The sequence below is a fragment of the Chiloscyllium punctatum genome, chromosome 9, assembly GCF_047496795.1.
Source record: "Chiloscyllium punctatum isolate Juve2018m chromosome 9, sChiPun1.3, whole genome shotgun sequence".
Lineage (NCBI taxonomy): Eukaryota > Metazoa > Chordata > Chondrichthyes > Orectolobiformes > Hemiscylliidae > Chiloscyllium > Chiloscyllium punctatum.
The window spans coordinates 59,787,624-59,806,302 of record NC_092747.1 but is presented as its reverse complement, the minus strand read 5'-3'; the positions used below and the strand labels follow the sequence as shown (position 1 = coordinate 59,806,302).

The following is an 18,679-nucleotide window of genomic DNA, read 5'->3' as shown; positions in this document are numbered from 1 at the left end:
GCTCAGATCCTCCAACCCTGGCAACATTCTTGTAAATCTTTTCTGAACCCTTTCAAGTTTTACAACATCTTTCCAATAGGAAGGAGACCAGAATTGCATGCAATATTCAAACAGTGGCCTAACCAATGTCCTATACAGCTGCAACATGACCTCCCAATTCCTGTACTCAATACTCTGACCAATAAAGGGAAGCATACCAAACGGCTTCTTCACTATCCTATCTACCTGCGACTCCACTTTCAGGGAGCTATGAACGTGCACTCCAAGGTCTCTTTGTTCAGCAACACTCCCTAGGACCTTACCATTAAGTGTATAAGTCCTGCTAAGATTTGCTTTCCCAAAATGCAGCACCTCGCATTTATCTGAATTAAACTCCATCTGCCACTTCTCAGCCCATTGGCCCATCTGGTCAAGATCCTGTTGTAATCTGAGGTAACCCTCTTCACTGTCCACTACACCTCCAATTTTGGTGTCATCTGCAAACTTACTAACTATACCTCTTATGCTCGCATCCAAATCATTTAAGTAAATGACAAAAAGTAGAGGGCCCAGCACCGATCCTTATGGCACTCCACTGGTCACAGGTCTGAAAAACAACCCTCCACCACCACCCTCTGTCTTCTACCTTTGAGCCAATTCTGTATCAAGATGGCTAGTTGTCCCTGTATTTCATGAGATCTAACCTTGCTAGTCAGTCTCCCATGTGGAACCTTGTCGAACGCCTTACTGAAGTCCATATAGATCACATCTACTGCTCTGCCTTCATCAATCTTCTTTGTTACTTCATCAAAAAACTCAATCAAGTTTGTGAGACATGATTTCCCACGCACAAAGCCATGTTGACTATCCCAAATCAGTCCTTGCCTTTCCAAATACATGTACATTCTGTCCCTCAGGATTCCCTCCAACAACTTGCCCACCACTGAGGTCAGGCTCACTGGTCTATAGTTCCCTGGCTTGTCTTTACCGCCCTCCTTAAACAGTGGCACCACGTTTGTCAACCTCCAGTTTTCCGGCACCTCACCTGTGACTATCGATGATACAAATATCTCAGAAAGAGGCCCAGCAATCACTTCTCTAGCTTCCCACAGATTTCTCAGGTACACCTGATCAGGCTATGGGATATATCCGCCTTTAACCATTTCAAGACATCCAGCACTTCCTCCTCTGTAATCTGGACATTTGGCAAGATGTCACCATCTATTTCCATACAGTCTATATCTTCCATATCCTTTTCCACAGTAAATACTGATGCAAAATATTCATTTAGTATCTCCCCCATTTTCTGTGGCTCCACACAAAGGCTGCCTTGCTGATCTTTGAGGGGCCCTATTCTCTACCTAGTTACCCTTTTGTCCTTAATATATTTGTAAAACCCCTTTAGATTCTCCTTCATTCTATTTACCAAAGCTATCTCATGTCCCCATTTTGCCCTCCTGATTTCCCTCTTAGCTATACTCCTACTTCCTTTATACTCTTCTAAGGATTCACTCGATCTATCCTGTCTATACCTGACATATGCTTCCTTCTTTTCCTTAACCAAACCCTCAATTTCTTTAGTCATCCAGCATTCCCTTTCACCCTGACAGGAATATACTTTCTCTGGATTCTTGTTATTTAATTTCTGAAGGCTTCCCATTTTCCAGCCGTCCCTTTACCTGCGAACATCTGCCTCCAATCAGCTTTTGAATGTTCTTGCCTAATACCATCATAATTGGACTTTCTCAAATTTAGAACTTCAACTTTTAGATCTGGTCAATCCTTTTCAATCACGATTTTAAAACGAATAGAATTATGGTCACTGGCCCCAAAGTTCTCCCCCACTGACACCTCAGTCACCTGCCCTGCCTTATTTCCCAAGAGTAGGTCAAGTTTTGCACCTTCTCTAGTAGGTACATCCACATACTGAATCAGAAAATTGTCTTGTACACACTTAAGAAATTCCTCTCCATCTAAACCTTTAACACTATGGCAGTCCCAGTTGATGTTTGGAAAGTTAAAATCCCCTACAATAACCACCCTATTATTCTTACAGATAACTGAGATCTCCTTACAAGTTTGTTTCTCAATATCCCTCTGACTATTGGGGGGTCTATAAGACAATCCCAATAAGGTGATCATCCCTTTCTTTTTTCTCAGTTCCACCCAAATAACTTCCCTGGATGTATTTCCGGGAATATCCTCCCTTAGCACAGCTGTAATGCTATCCCTTATCAAAAATGCCACTCCCCCTCCTCTTTTGCCTCCCTTTCTATCCTTCCTGTAGCATTTGTATCCTGGAACATTCAGCTGCCAGTCCTGCCCATCCCTGAGCCATATTTTTGTAATTGCTATGATATCCCAGTCCCATGTTCCTAACCATGCCCTGAGTTCATCTGCCTTCCCTGTTAGGCCCCTTGCATTGAAATAAATGCAGTTTAATTTATTAGTCCTGCCTTGTCCCTGCCTGCCCTGACTGTTTGACTCACTTCTGTTCTCAGCCGTACCCATCTCAGATCGATCTCTTTCCTCACTATCTCCCTGGGTCCCACCCACCCCTCCCCCTCCCCCTCCCCCCCCCCCCCCCCACCCCACCCCTCCCCCTCCCCCTCCCCCCCACCCCTCCCCCTTCCCCCCCACCCCCACCCCTCCCCCCCCATCACCCCTCCCCCCCACGCTCGAGTACAATTCTGCTGATGCTGATGACCCTTAGCACCTCATGGATGCCCAGTCTTGAGTTGCTCGATTTGTCCCATTTAGCACAGTGAAAGTGCCACACAACGTGGTGGAGGTTACGTGTCACTGTTAAATTGTTAGTATACATTATAAAGGAACAGTAACAGTATATTTAGAAAATCAAAATACAATCCATCTGAGGCAGATTTTATGAAGGGTAAATTGTGTTTGACTAATTTGACTAGTTTTGTGAAGATGTAACAAGCAATGGGGGATCATGTGGGTGTAGACATCTGGACTTCAAGAAGGCATTTGATAAGGTGAAGCACAAAAGGTTAATACACAGGATACGATCACGTGGGGTTAGGGGTAATTTATTATCTTAAATAAAGGATTGGCCAAACAACAGAAAGCAGACAGTCAGGTTAAATGGATCATTTTTAGGTGGGCAAGAGGCAACTAGTGGGCTGCCACTTGGTTCAGTCCTTGATATTCTACTTTCTACAATCTATATTGATGATTTGGATATGGGGATAGAAAGCAGTCTAGCCAAATTTGCAGTTATAATGAAGAAAAACAAATATTACAAATGAATATGGATAGATTAGATGAATGGACCAAAATTTGGCCATTGAGTTTTAACGAAAATAAGTGCGAGGTTATCAATTTTGGTGAAAGGAATAGAAAGGCAACTTGCTCTCTAATTAGAGAGGAACTTCAGAGTGCTTCAATGCAGAGGGATCTGGGTGTCCTCATGCATGAATCGTAGAAAACTAGACTACGGGCAAAAATGAACCTCAATGGTTACCACCTAGTGGCTCTGACCTCCATAATTGTGAAGAGCTTTGAGAGGTTAGTCGTGGTTCCAGCCGGCTAAATTGCCTTTGGCCTACCAGCACAACAGGTCCATGGCAGATGCCACCTCCCTCATGGTACACTCTGCCCTAGAACATCTGGATAAGAAAGATACTCATGTCAGGCATCTACTTATTGACAACAGCCCTGCCTTCAATACCATAATTCCAAACAAAAACATCTTTAAACTCTGAGACTCCCACTGAAATTGAATCTTCCTGACTCATATACCACAATCAGTAAGCATAGGTGACACCTCCTGCACCATAATCTTCAATACCAGTGCCCCATAAGACTACATACTCAGCCCCCTACTATACTTCTTATACACTCACCATTAAATGGCCAAACTCTGCCCAATTCTATTCACAAGTTTGCTGATAACACCCATAGTGGTAGGTCGGTTCTCAAACAACGAGACAGAATACAGGAAAGAAATTGAGTGCTTAGCAGAATGGTGTAAAGATAACAATCTCTCCATCAATGTACGCAAAACAAAGGAACTGGTCATTGACTTCAGGAGTTAGAGTGGACTGCACACCCCTGTCTGCATCAATGGTGCTGGGATGGAGAGGGGCGAGAACATCAAGTTCCTCAGAGTGATTATCACCAACAGCTGTCCTGGTTTACCCACATTGATACGTTGGTCAAGGAAGCACATCAACATCTCTACTTCCTCAGGAGGCTAAGGAAATTTGGCATATCTCCAAAGACTCTTACCAATTTTTACAGAAGCACCATAGAAAGCATCCTATCGGGATGCAGCACACTGTGGCATGGCAACTGGTCTTCCCAACCATAAGAAACTCCAGAGAGTTGTGAACACAGGCCAGTCCACCATACAAATCAGCCTTTCATCCATGACTCCACCTGTACTTCCCACTGCCTAACATAATCAAATGACTCCACCCACTCTGGTTATACTCTCTTCCACCTTCTTCCATTGGGAAGGAGTTATAAAAGTTTGAATACACAAATGAACACATTCAAGAACAGATTCTTCCCCACTGCTATTAGACTTTTGAATAGACTTGACAAATATTAATTTTGATCTCTCTCTTTGCACCTTTACTGCAGCTGTAACACTGTATTCTGCACTCTGTTCTGCTACCCTGATGTACTTTGTATGGTATGATCTGCCTGTATAGCATGCAAAACAACACTTGTCACTATCTCAGTACATGTGACAACAAAAAAATCAAACTCAAACTCAAGGCAAATGGAATTTTTGGATTTATTGCTAAAAGAATATAGTATAAAAATATGGAATAGTTGATTCAATGTTACAAGGCATTAGTGAGGCTGCACCTGAAGCATTACATTTTTGGTCCCTCTATTGGGAAGGTTGTATTTGCATTGAAGGCAGTTCAGAGGAGGTTCACTAGATTGATTCCAGAGATGAGGAGCTTGTCTTATGAAGACAGATTTAGCAGTTCAGGCCTATACTGTCTGGAATTTAGAAAAATGAAAGGATATCTAATTAAAGTATGTAAGATGCTAAAGAGGATTGACGAAGTAGACATAGAAAGGATATTTTCTCAATTCGGATAATCTAGAAAACGAGGTCATAGATTTATGATAAGGAGTGGCAGATCTAAAACAGAGATGAAGAGAAATTTCTTCTCTCAAAGAAGCATGAATCTGTGGAATTCCCCACCCCAGACTGTGTTGGACGCTGGACCATTAAGTAAATTCATGGAGTGGATCAACAGGTTTTTGATTACTAACTGGTGGAGGGTTGTGCAGAGTGGCCAAAAAGTGAAGTTGAGGTGAGACATAGAATCATAGAGTAGAATCCCTAGAATGTGAAAACAGGCCAATTGACCCAACAAGTCCACAGACCTAAGTCCTAAGAGTAACCCACACAGATCCATTCCCCATTACTCTACATTTACCCCTCACTAATGCAACTAACCTGCACATCCTTGAACATTATGGTCATCTTAGCATGGCCAATTCACATAACATGCACATCTTTAGATTGTGGGAGGAAACCGGAGCACCCAGAGGAAACCCACGCACACACCGTAGAATGTGCAGATATACATAATAGTATCAAATGGCGGAGCAGGCTCAACGGGTTCCTAGTTTCTATGTTCTTATGTACTCATTATCTTCAAGAGCAGACATTGTTATTATGTCACTTTCAGACATTGTTTCCCACTTTTCTGACATCCGCGCTACCGCCTGACCCTTCTATAGCTGAAGATCATTCACAAAGCAGCTTTTACTCGATCGCGTTCAGGCGCGTTTATTTTCCAAACGCATTGTATCTGGCGCTAACATTTTGAGAGCATTTCCGTTGCACTGTGTACCATGATTAATTCTGTAGGTTAATATTAAATGGCTGCATGGACTTGCAAAAGGGGAGATGGGTACGTAGCAAGCAACACACATGTACATCAGATTCCCGTGTCTCCAATGTGTAATTTTGTGTGACATTTAATTAAACTCCCTTCTGCGTCGTAAAGAAGTAGTTTCAGCTCAGCTTATTAACTTTTGAAGTGAGGTTTGAAGCGTGCTGCTGATCAGCGGGGAGATAGCATGATAAATAAGAGCGCGGTGTGACATTTACACGGCGATTGGGACCCCCGCTGAGCGCGGAATTGATCCAGGAGCCGTCAGGCTATATATAAATGGAGGGTTGCTCCCACCTCGGCAGCGAGTTGCAAGAACTCCTGCATAGTGGCATGCTGTACTGTCGCTCCAGCAAGAGCACTGACATGAGGGGCAGCTCACAAATGCTTATCTTTCTGCTCTGGTGCTGCCTGTCTACTTTGCCTTTAAGTTCAGGTTCGTAGGTTTTTGACAAAGAAGCGGTTTTTCTTTGTAATTATCCAAATCAAGGTTGATACAAAGTTTGATCATTGCAACAGAAAACGCCGTATCACGGTTGTCGGTCGTTTTAAATTGTGTTCGTTAATTTTTAAAATCTAGGCTTTTATTTCACTTTGTGTCTTCATGCAAGTTTGTCACCTTCTGCGTTGTTTAGTGGAAATTATTTAATATCATTAACACCGATATTCGCATTGGATTAGTAATTATGATTTTTTTTTGTCTAGTTGTTTTGGGGTTAAATTGAGATATTATTTACAGTTTGGAAAATTGGACCTTCATGGTACCTGAGCAGGTTCGATGGGCCGATTGACCTCTTCATCGTTTTATGCAGAACAGGACAGAAGGTTCCTGATCTTTGAGATTTAAAGGCTAGATAATTGCGATTTTTATTTAGGGATTCTGATTTGCAAAATTGGCTTAATCTGATTCGTAATGAAGCAATAACAATGCAGTCAGAAATGATATTTTTATATCAGCCTTTTGTCAGAGCGTGTCACTATTTCACACTACACGAAAGGTCAAACAAACTGCAGTTACTTTGTCGGATTGTGCGCTGCCAGTGATCGACCTGATCTATCAAACCCCGAGTTTATGAGAAACTGGCAAATACGAGTAAATAAGTTCTGCCTAATTCTGCTCGACGGATCCTAGCCAGATATCAAACATGAACTCTTTCTACACGCCAGACAATAATAGTTACGGAGGCGGAAATTTGAAACTTGATTAGACTTCCAAATTGCGGGGTAACGGGGGGGGGGGGGGGGGGGGGGATGGTTTAGAGATTGGTCTGAAATTATATTTTCCGCTCTGCTCGGGGATATCAAAATGAGTTGAGAGCGCGGAAAACAAAATGACAGTGAACCATTCTTAAGACCAAGGTCTTAAACATCTCCGTCCATCTGCCATGACCTCTTCCATATGAGATGTTCAATAATTTGTACCTTTTTAACAGCTTTGTTTTAAATAGGGTGAGCTGTTTTTTGTTCAATGGAGCCACTGTGAGTGAAGTGAATGTGACACTGGCTGATGTTTGTTTTATTCATTCTTGTTGTGGGATGTGGTCCCTGGCTGCCCAGCATTTATTGCCAGTCCCTAGTTGCCCTTGAGAAGTTGTTGGTGAGGTTTCTTCTTAAACCGCTGCAGTCCACCTGCTGTCAATAAGTTGTCACGATTAATTTATTTAAATTTTAAAAATGGTATGAATATAAAGTAGTCTTCACCACTTTACAGTATAACATTGACTATTAGACTAAAGTTTCTATCCGTTTGATATATAAGAAATGGCCGGAGGTACCAGATACTGCCAAGGCTATGGGCCCTGCAAAATTCCAGCGATGGTATGGATGATGTGTGCTCCAGAAATTCATACAGCTCTAGCCAAGTTGTTTCAGTACAGCTACAATGCTGACATCTACTCGACAATGTGGAAAATTGCCCAGGTTACATTCTGTACACAAAAAGCAGGACAAATCCAATCCAGCGAATTACAATCCCAAGTGTATACTCTTGATCATCAGTAAATTGATGGAAAGTGTCATCAACAGTGCTATCAAGCAGTATCTGCTCAGCATTAACCTGTTCACTGATGCTCAGTTTGGGTTCTGCCAGAGCCATTCAGCTCCTGACCTCATTACAGCTTTGGTTCAGACATGGACAAAAGGGCTGAGATCAGTGCTGCTTTTGACAAAATAGGGCATCAAGGAACTACGGCTAAACTTCAGTAAGTGGGAACCTCGAGGAAAACTTTCTACTGGTTGAAGCTATACTTGACACACAGGATGGTGGCTCGAATTGTTGGAGGCCAGTAATTTCAGTTTCAGGAGATGTCTTCAGAAGTTGCTCAGGGTTGTGTCTTCAGAACAACCATCTTCAGCTGCTTCATCAATGACCTTCCCTTCATTTTAAGGTAGGGAGTGAGGACGCTTGCTGATATTTGAACAATGTTCAGCACCAATCACAGCTGCTCACATGCTGATACAACTCATTTCCAAATGCGACAGGAACTGACAATATCCAGTTTTGGACTGACAAGAGGCAAGTAACAACAATACAAGTGCCAAGCATCGACCATCTCCAAGAACAGAGAGCCTAACCATCACTGAATTTCCCACAATCAATTTCGGGGGTGAACATTGATCAAAAACTGAACTGCAACAGCATATAGAGCCAATAGCTGCAAGAGCAGGTCAGAGGCTAAAAATCCGCCAGCAAGTAACTTGCCTCTTGTCTTCCCAAAGCCTATCCACCAAATCCAAGGCACAAGTCAGCAATGAGATGGAATGCTTTCCACTTGCCTAGAGGAATGCAGCTCCAGCAACACACAAGAAACTTTTTACCATCAGGATAAGCAGTCAATGTGATTGGCACCACATCCGTTAACTCTGTCCACACCAATGCTCACAAGCTGCAGTATATACCATCTACAAAATGCACTGCAGAAATTCACTAGGCTCATTAGCCAACACCTTTCAAAGCCACTATCTTCCAGAAGGTCGGGGTCAGTAGATATGTGGGAACATCACTACCTGCAAGTTTCCCTCCAGGCCAACAACCATCTTGAATTAATCCTTATGTCTTGCAGACTCAAAATCCTGGAATTCCCTCCCTAAAGGGTTTGTGGATCTATCTAGGGAGGGCAATAAATGCTGGACCAGCCAGCAAAGCCCACCTCCCATGAATGAACTTTAGAAAAATCAAATGAGAATAATATGCCCCTGCTAATCAAACTATTAAAACATAGATCTCCTTAGGAAAATAAAAATTGGTCATTGGGATTGCCTTCTCATCCTTTACCATGTCAAGACTTGGAGCTTCAAGGAAAGAAAATATTTGGAGAATGGAAAGGAGATGTAGGATTCTTTTCCTTCTCATTCTGCATTATCTGTAAGCAGATAGTACCATAAACCCCATCATATCTCAGCTTCCACTACAATTTCCATCTGAACTCTGTTATTTAACAAGCTCTATTGCCTTTCTTCCTCAATATCCCAGAAGGAGGAACAAAGGCAGAAGAAACATTAAGTCCTTCTGACAGCACTTCACTACAATTAATCACAACAAATACCAATTTTGAAGACATTGGAGAATCTGTCACATTGAGAGTGCGCAAGTGATCAGGTATTGCTGCAACATGACACAGATAATGTAACTGGCCAGAGGATCAGGATATTTTGTCTTGCTGAAGAATTAGAGGTTTCCAGATCTCATTAGTGTCCATTTTTAAAAAAAATTATGTCTTACAGAGGATTCAGTATAGATTCTGATATTGACAAAAAATAGCTCAGAAATCAACTCTCTGTGAATGCCTTACTGGATTTGTTGAACTCAATTCTGCTTTCTCTGTAATGGACACCCACTTTACAAAGATACGATTAGCACTCAGTAGCAACCGAACATGTGACATTTGACACCCACTTTTTTGATATTTAATTTGAATGTGTCTTCCCACTTAACTGGAAGCTTTAGTAATTGTAAAAAAATCAACCAGCTAGGCATCATAGAATATGAGTTCCCTGATTGGAACAGGCTAACATTCCCAATCACGGAGCCCTGGCTGACAGATAAAAATGAAAGTGTCAGAGATACTGCATTTTGAGAGCAGACTCTGAAGAGGCAGTACTAAAGTCATGGACTGCTCAAATGTAAATACACAGTGTGATGGGATACCAGCCTCTATGGACTTATTTTAGAAGCCAATGTGGATGGTGATCCTGCATAACAGATTGTCACATGTCCTGGTCTCATTCACCTCAATATTGCTGAAAGTCAATGGGCAATTCAAGTATAAATACCCATTTTATAAGAACTAAATTTCAGCTCTACTTCTTTGTTAATTTGATTATACACTTTTTTCCCATCCAGTTTCCATGCTTTAATATGTTAGTTTTATTATATATGCTTAATGTGTTCTTTGACCATTTGCATCCATCACACTTACTTATCCCTGTTGGCAGGGTCTCCACATCACTTCCAAGACTATTTTGAAGAATGGGACAATAACAATGCAGAGGTAATATTAATGATTCCAATAAATGTTTGCTGGATATTGTGGCTGACATTGTCTAACTTTAACAACAAATTACATTCCTGGGGGATGAGCAACATAATGTAAATTAAATTGTGATCTTGTTTTCACCACTTTAGAATTTGGCTTTGTGTTTTACTCAGTGGAGGGCACTTCAGACACAGCCTCAGGTAAAATAAGAACTTTTATTTTCTTCCTTGTAAAACACGTAGTGAATAAATGTATTTATCTGAAATCTTTTTAATGAATTATATATTTGAGATTCCTTAAGTACAATAAGGGCATTTTTTGCTGTTAGTACAAGATAAGTCATTATTTTCCCATTTAGCTAAATTATTGAATAAATTAACAGCAGAATCTCTGCTAATCCTGCTTTCCAATAAACTCACAGCTCTTTGTTATCCGTAGAAAAGGTTTTGTATTTCAAGCAGTGTAACCATGACTTGCCAAATTCAATAATGGTCCTTTCATTAGACGATTTTAGCCACGATACCTAAAGTATCCTGAATGCTTCTAAAAACAAAGAATATTTGAATGCAATAATAACTTTGAGTCTGGCAGCGTGGTAGTATAAGCTATGCAGTGAGACTCAGGCGGGCACATATTTTCCAAGTAAGCCTCATGCGTTATACTGTATCTCTGAAAGGATCAAAAGGTCTACTATGAAGAAGGGCACTTGACTACATGTTCATCCTTTATTATTGGAGTTCTCTGACATTCAGCAAAACCTCTTGTCGCCTTTCTCATTTCCCTGCAGAGGCAAAGGGAAATACTGAGTGATGCAACTTACTTTTTAATTGGAAGTAGTCTAGACTGGGAAATCTGTGCCTTACTAATAAGCTAATAGAAATCCATTCACTCAGCACAGCCAGGGAAATGAACTACATTTGATCTTTGGGACCTTTGGTCTTCCTTTGTACTCAGAGTTTTTAGGAGAATGTATGAGAATGGTAATGTCACATCATTATAAGGTTTCTGAGGGCCTTGAATAAAATCTTAGTTCTGAATTTCAAGTTGGTACTCATTGTAGACAATTTGGCTTTTTGGATTATTTTGTTGATCATCGATGTGTAACCTGAGTTTGAAGTGAGCCAGTCCACTGGGATTAAAGGATAAAGTTTTTGCTGACTAAGGAGATGCTGTGCAAATATAATGCTTCTGCATAATAGTTAGTTATAATTAATATCTGTTGGATTTTTCAAAACCACAATATCTATGTCCAGTTTCTTATGTTGAAGGAGCTAACATGTTTTCTGACATGGTCAGAACTGCAGTTCCTCAGCATGCTTATGACTTCACAGTAGTTCACTGTTATCATCTGCAGCCCCCTGCTATAGAGAAAACACTTTGGAATAGAAAGAAACTGCCCTTTGTTATAGAAGGATAACAGAAGGAGAAAATTAATTGCTAATTAATATTCTTTAACATTGACTGGCAATGATTCAGGAATTGGTTAGTTCTAATGTGTAAATTCCCAATTACTTGAGGTAAAAAGTAATGAGCAATGGGGGTGGGGAGGGGGAATGGCTAAGAACCAAAATACTGTTAGACTTTAAGAACTGCCATCTTTGTTGTGTTTTTGCTAATTGACATACATTAAATATTTACATTTCAGCTCACTAAATTTGTTATGGACTTTTGCAATACCATCCTACAAAATATGCCAAGAACTGAGGTGAGTATTTGGTATTAATCATCGAAGTTATTTTACACATTTTCTTTCAAATTCAGATACTGCCATTTCCTTTTCTAAATGATTAAATTCAAAGGTTTGTTTCTGTTACAAGTTACTATTGCTGTTAACTTACCAAATATTCTATCATTACACCTACTCTAGGGTGATGATGGTATAAGCATGTATAAAAGAGTAAGTATACTTTATTATTTTACTTATAGAGTAAAATTGTGAAATTTGTTTGCCTCATTGTGCATTAGTGAAGTTCTGTTTTTCTCTGATACAGTTTTTATTTCATTACTCCAAAACGCAAACACCACATCTGAAAAATGCAGTAAGTATTTTCAGTTAATGTTTTAGTAATAGTGCTCATGTACTATCATAATAGCCTAATAATAATACTTTCACTTTTCATAATTGCAGATAGTAAAGAAATCTCTTCTGAATGCATAAATATAATAATACATTGTTTGTTAATGTTTAACTTTAACTTTATTCCCATAATCTAAAATAAAAATATTTTAAAGACTAAGAATGAATATTAAACTTTGAAATACCTTTTAACTGATCATTTAAATGACCTAGCAAGCCAACCATTCAGTTCAAAGCTGATTCAGAATAGGTAATAAATGGTGGCATTGCCAGTGACACAGCCCGTCCAAGAACAAGCAAATATCGTGCTATCTTTAATCCTATTAATCTTTAAAGAATCTGTCAATGGAATAAATCTGTTCAGCAATTTAGTGTCTGATTTTTAAAAAAAGTACAAGATTGGATTATTTGAAAATGTGAGAAATCTCTGAATGTCTGGTGTTTATCATGGTTTTTTTTTGTTGTAGTTGTCTGCTGTGCACCCATTACTTCATCTTGCTCCAAAGCTTTCTGAAAGAAGAATGGATTGATCTCTTGATTCAGTATGTATATTTTACTTCCATTATCATTTTCAACCTTTCACATTGCTCTAAAAATGTTGATCAAGGTACTCAAAATTATTTATTATATCATTCTAAACAAGACACCTCCTGTCTAATCTATATAAAATAAGTTTTCTATAAATATATATTTTCTTAAATTACTATGAGGTAACTTTGTATTGATCATGAACAAGAGCTGAGTTTGATTTAATACTGCAGTAAGAGCATAATACTCAGTACTACTAACATTCAGAAATGTCAGAAATAATTGAATGAAAAAGCCATCTTATTATATAGTTTTGATTTCAAATGATCAATTTTCGATCTCTTATTAGTTAGCCAATTCTCCATCCATGCTAATATAATGTCCACACAGCATGGTCCTTATCTTAATGTTCACTTCATGTGCAGTACTTTATTGAAGACCCTTTTGGAAATCCAAACACATTGAATCATTTGGTTTCCCTGTATCTACCCTGCTTGCACCTCCTCAAAGAACTGTAATAAATTCTTCATTTATAATTTCCCCTTCTGAAGCTGTACTGTTTCTGCTTGATTTTATTATGCATTTATAAATGCTCAGCTATTACATCCTATATAATATACTCCAACATTTTCCCAATAACAAATGCTAATCTGACTGGCCAATTGTTCCCTCCTTTTCTGTCTTCCTCCCTTTTTGAAGGGAGGGAGTGTTATATTGACAGTTTTCCAATACTCTGGGACTTTTCCGAAATCTAAGGAGATTTCTATTAATATATCCACTATCTCTGTAGTTAATTCTTTTAAAATCCCAGGATGCAACCCATCAAATCCAATTAACTTATTGGCCTTTCGCCTATTAGTTTCCCTAGTTGCTTTTCTCTTGTGATAGTTCTTGTGTTTATTTCTACCCCACATTGGGCCTCTTGATTATTTAGCATTTTTGGAATGCTGTTAATGTTTTCTAGTGAAGACTAAGCAAAATATTTACTCACCTGCTCTGCCATGTCCAGGTTTGTCATTATTATTTCCTCAGCCTCATTCTTTATGGGCCCTACGTTCCACTTTGACTTCTGCTCTCTTTTTTTATGTCATACTGTGTTAACTCTTATCTTTACTATCTGTGTTTTATATTACTTGCTAATTTGCTCTCTATTTATTTAATCACTCTTTATTTTTGTTTGGTCATCTTTTGTTGACTTTTAAAACAAGGGTTTACCCTAGTCACTGCCACATTGTCTTCTTTTATCTTTCATTTGATTCTATCCTTAACTTACTCGGTTATATATGGTTAACAACTTCCTAGAATTCTTCTTCGTCACTGGATATATCTTTGCTGTGAGTCATGAATTATTTTCTTAAACATCTGCTATTGTTCCTCAGCTGTATTTTCTACTAAACTCCTTTCCAGTTCACCAGCCAATTCATAGAGTCATTAGAGTCATACAGCACGGAAAGAGACTCTTTGGTCCAACTCATCCATGCCAACCAATATCCTAAACTGATCTAGTCTCATTTGCCAGCATTTGACCCATATCCCTCTAAACCCTTCCGATTCATGCACCCATCCAGATGCCTTTTACGTCTTGAAATTGTACCAGCATCCTCCACTTCCACTGGCAGCTTGTTTCATACACACAACACTCTCTGCGTGAAATAAATTCTCCCTCAAGTCCCTTTTAAATCTTTTCTCTCTCACCCTAAACCTATACCCTCTAATTTTGGACTCACCTGCCCTAGGAAAAAAACCTTGGCTATTAGTCTTATCCATGCCCCTCATGATTTTATAAACCTCTGTATGGTCACCTCTGATGCTCCAAGGAAAAAAGCCCCAGGCTATTCAGCCTCTGTCTACAACTCAAATCCTCCAAATCTGGCAACATCCTTCCAAATCTTTTCTGAACCCTTTCAAGTTTAATAACATATTTCCTATAGTAGGGAGAACAGAATTCAATGCAGAATTCTAAACGTGGCCTCACCAATGTCCTGTACAACCCCCAATTCCTATGCTCAATGTTCTGACTAATGAAGGCAAGAGTGCCAAACATCTTCTCCATCACCCTGTCTACGGGCAACTCCACTTTCAGGAAACTCTGCATCTGCACCCCTAGGTATTTTTGTTTGAGAACACTCCTCAGGGCACTACCATTAACTATATAAGTCTTCCCTTATTTCTTTGCAATGCCCTTATTTAAGCATAGCATAGTTGTTTCTGACCCACATTTCTTCCCCTTAAGCTTAGTGCTAAATTTTACCATGTTGGGTCTCTATTCCGTAGGGAATCTCTTACTCTGACATAAGTTATTAAAACTACCTTGTTGCACACTACTCGATACAAAATAGCCTGATCCAAAATTGGGAATATTTACAAAACATCGATCCACAAAACTCAATAAATTATTCCTCAAGGTTATCTTTGCCGATTTGATTTTCACAGGTCCCCATGAAGATTAAACTCACCCATGATTATTGTTTGCCTTTTTTAACATGCCTTCATTGTCTCTTAATTTATTTTTTGTATCTCATAATTTGTCGTTTGTTCTACAGCATAGCTACTATTAGGAGACCTATAGACTACTCTCACCAATGTCTTCTCATCTTGTTTGTTCTTTCTTCTACCTATATGGAGTCAATAGAGTCATTTTCTATAGCTAAGTTAAATCTATGCTAACTGTTCCCCAAATAGTTCCCAACTGGTACTTCATTATCTTGATCCAACTCATTCCCCTAGAACAGCAATGTCTCCTTCCTCAGACGACCAGGAAAATTACTGATCTGAGAATTGTCCTGAACATACTCTAGAAATTCTGGTCTTTAAATTACCACTATCCCAAACTATATTATGATAATTAAACTTCCAAATTATAACTACGCTATAGATTTTGTACCTCGGTTATTACTTTGCAAATTTGTTCTTTCAATTGGACCTCTAAATAATACAACCAGCAATGGAATGCTGGCTTTTTGTTTGGGTGGGGGTGGGGGGACTTCAATCAAATAGATTTTGTTCTTGACCTTTCCAAGACACCCTTTCTCTCCAACACAGTTATATTCTCCTTAATCAATACCACTGTCCCACTTCATTTCTTTCCTCCCCTATTATTCTTAAACAGTTTGTTTCCAGGAATATTTTATATCAGTCCTTCCAGTTTTTGAGCCATGCATCCATTACGTTCCACTGTGTAAATCTCTATTTGTAGTTTCCCAACCCTATCATATTCTGCAGAGATTTTCTTATGAAGAGAGGTTAAGTAGATTGGGCCTGTATTCAATGGAATTTAGAAGAATGAGAGGCAACCTAATTAAAACATAGAAAATTCTTAGAGGGCTTGACAGCATAGGTGAGGAGAGATTGTTTCCCTTTCTGGGGGAGTCTAGCACCAGATGGCGTAATCAGAGTAAAGGATCACTTATTTAAAAGATAGATAAGGATGAATAAACACAGGACGCTAGAGAAACTCAGTATGTCTAACAGCATCTTTAGAGAGAGAAGCAGAGTTAATACTTTGAGTCATAGAGTCATTAAGTCATACAGCATGGAAACAGACTCTTCAGCTCAATTCATCCATGCTGACCAAGTTTCCCAAACTGAGCTAGTCTCACTTGCTTGCAATTGGCACCCATTCCCCGAAACCTTTCCTATCCATGTACTGTCCAAATATCTTAGAAATATTGTAATTGTTCTCACTTCTACCACTTCCTCTGGCAGCTTGTTACATATGTGCATCACATATAAAACCTCTCAAGTTTTAAATCTTTTAAAATCTTTTCCCTCTCACCTTAAACCTATGCCTTCTAGTTTTGGACTCTCCTACCCTGGAGAAAGGACCTTGGGTATTCACCTTATCTATGCCCATCATGATTTTATAAACCTCTTTAATGTCTCCCCCAGCCTCCAACCTCCAGAAAAGAAGTCCCAGCCTATCCAGCCTGTCCTTATAACTCAAACCCTCCAGTCTTAGTAACATTCTTGTAAATCTTTTTGACACTTTTTCCAGTTTAAAAGCCCCTCTAGCAGGACGACCATAATTGTATGCAGTACTCCAAATGTGGCCTTACCAACGTCTTATACAGCCATAACATGACTTCCCAACTCCTGTACTCAGTGTTCTGGCTGATGAAGATAAGCATGCCAAATGCCTTCTTCATCACCCTGTCCACCTGCATTCTAGGAACTATGTACCTGCACCCTTGCTCTTTCTTTTGACAACATTGCCCAGGGCCTGACCATTAACTGCTGTTAAGTCCTGTTCTGATATGACTTTTTCAGAACTGAAAGGAGTTGGAAAATGGTGGTTTTTAGATTGTTGGGAAAAGTGGAGGAGGAGCAAGCGAGGACATTAGTGTAGAGGCCCACTGTAAAAAAAAAGGATTGCTAGGGGTTGTTTTCTTTTTTGAAGAATAAAAAAAGTAAAGACAGTGTATCACGACTGATAGCCAAAATAAAAGGGAATCCAAAAGTTGTCTCTCAGCATATTAACTGGCAAAAGTATGAGTAGAGCCAATTAGGCAAAAAGGAGATTTATGCTTGGAGGCAGAGGGTATGGCTGACGTATTAATTGAGTACTGTCCAAGCAAGGAGGTACTTTAATGTTATAGTGACATCCATTGTTGAGCAACTCTGTTTATTAAAAATAAATAAAAGTGAGGCAGTAGAAAGGCCATAGATAAGTAGGTAAGTTGTTAGCAATTTAAGATACATTCAAGGATATAGGGGGCATGTAACAGTTTAAATCGTAGAGGCACAGCCAAAATCTTCTAATCATCCCCGCATTCAGGGTGATGCCAGAGGACTGGAAAATTACAAATGTTACCCCAGCTGTTCGATAAAGGGTGCAAGGAGAAGCCCAGCAATTGCAGTCGGTTTAACCTCAATGCAGGGAAAGCTTTTAGAAAAGATAACGTAGGACAAAATAAGCAGTTACTTTACAAATACTAATTAAATTGAGAATCCCACAATGTTTTGTTAAACAAATAATTTGATTCATTTATTTGAGGTATCATAGGATTGTAACCATCTCCTCTGCATCATGACAGCTCTGATCTGCTAGGATAAAATGGCCACAACCATAGCTGCAAACAACTCAGTGAAAGGAGTTTTCCTTCACTGAGAATACGGAGATAAGGGATTTTTTACATACAACGCTGAAGACAATGATTTCAATTTGAAATGACCTTATTCGATCCAGTCCATCTCAGCAGCACCCACTTCTCCAGGTGGGACTGCCAGCTGAACATTACACCCAGTGATTCACTGATGTTCTCCATATCCACGATTGGACAAGGCCCCCGAAGACAGCTTCTTACTCAGCTGCCAGCAGGAGGATTGTGAGCAATAACCCACTACTGCTACTGTCAGGTTTCTGACCGAGAATTAAGGCCAAAACTGAGATTGTGATGCAAAGAGAAAGTCCAACCCTCCATCTCTCTCTCTCTTTTCCTTTATTATGCTCCTTAAAACATACCTTTTTGATATTCTTCAAAATTGCCTGATAGCGTTCCTTTGACGTGTTGATACATTTTACTGCTCTAAGTGCCCTTCAGGTATACATTGTTTTGTTGTGGTAGAATTATATATGTTGTGTAGGCAAATATAGCAACAAATTTGCAAGAAGTTACAAGCATCATTGAATTCAGGTGCCAGTTGATTTATTTTTGGTGTGTTTTTAATGAGGGACAAGTATTAGCCAGAACTTTGAAGTAGACATCTTGAAAAATGTTCATATTACAGAGGAG

General features: G+C 39.5%; 1 protein-coding gene across 3 annotated transcripts in view; it reads left to right on the top strand.

Moving 5' to 3' along the window:
* The first annotated feature begins 5,807 nt into the window (after positions 1 to 5,807).
* The window catches only part of LOC140481446 (neuromedin-S-like), a 28,775-nt gene continuing 15,903 nt past the window's right edge, over positions 5,808 to 18,679 (top strand). Inside the window, exons 1-7 of one of the 3 annotated variants that reach the window (XM_072577626.1) lie at positions 5,808 to 5,885; positions 10,302 to 10,357; positions 10,492 to 10,542; positions 11,988 to 12,047; positions 12,210 to 12,239; positions 12,334 to 12,381; positions 12,887 to 12,961. In XM_072577626.1, the coding sequence (XP_072433727.1) occupies positions 5,882 to 5,885; positions 10,302 to 10,357; positions 10,492 to 10,542; positions 11,988 to 12,047; positions 12,210 to 12,239; positions 12,334 to 12,381; positions 12,887 to 12,949 (312 nt within the window). In that variant the 5' untranslated portion in view covers positions 5,808 to 5,881 and the 3' untranslated portion in view covers positions 12,950 to 12,961. Of the gene's footprint in view, positions 5,886 to 6,178; positions 6,304 to 10,301; positions 10,358 to 10,491; positions 10,543 to 11,987; positions 12,048 to 12,209; positions 12,240 to 12,333; positions 12,382 to 12,886; positions 12,962 to 18,679 lie in introns of those variants that run through there. The other 2 variants (XM_072577624.1, XM_072577625.1) reach the window with 2 other exon arrangements.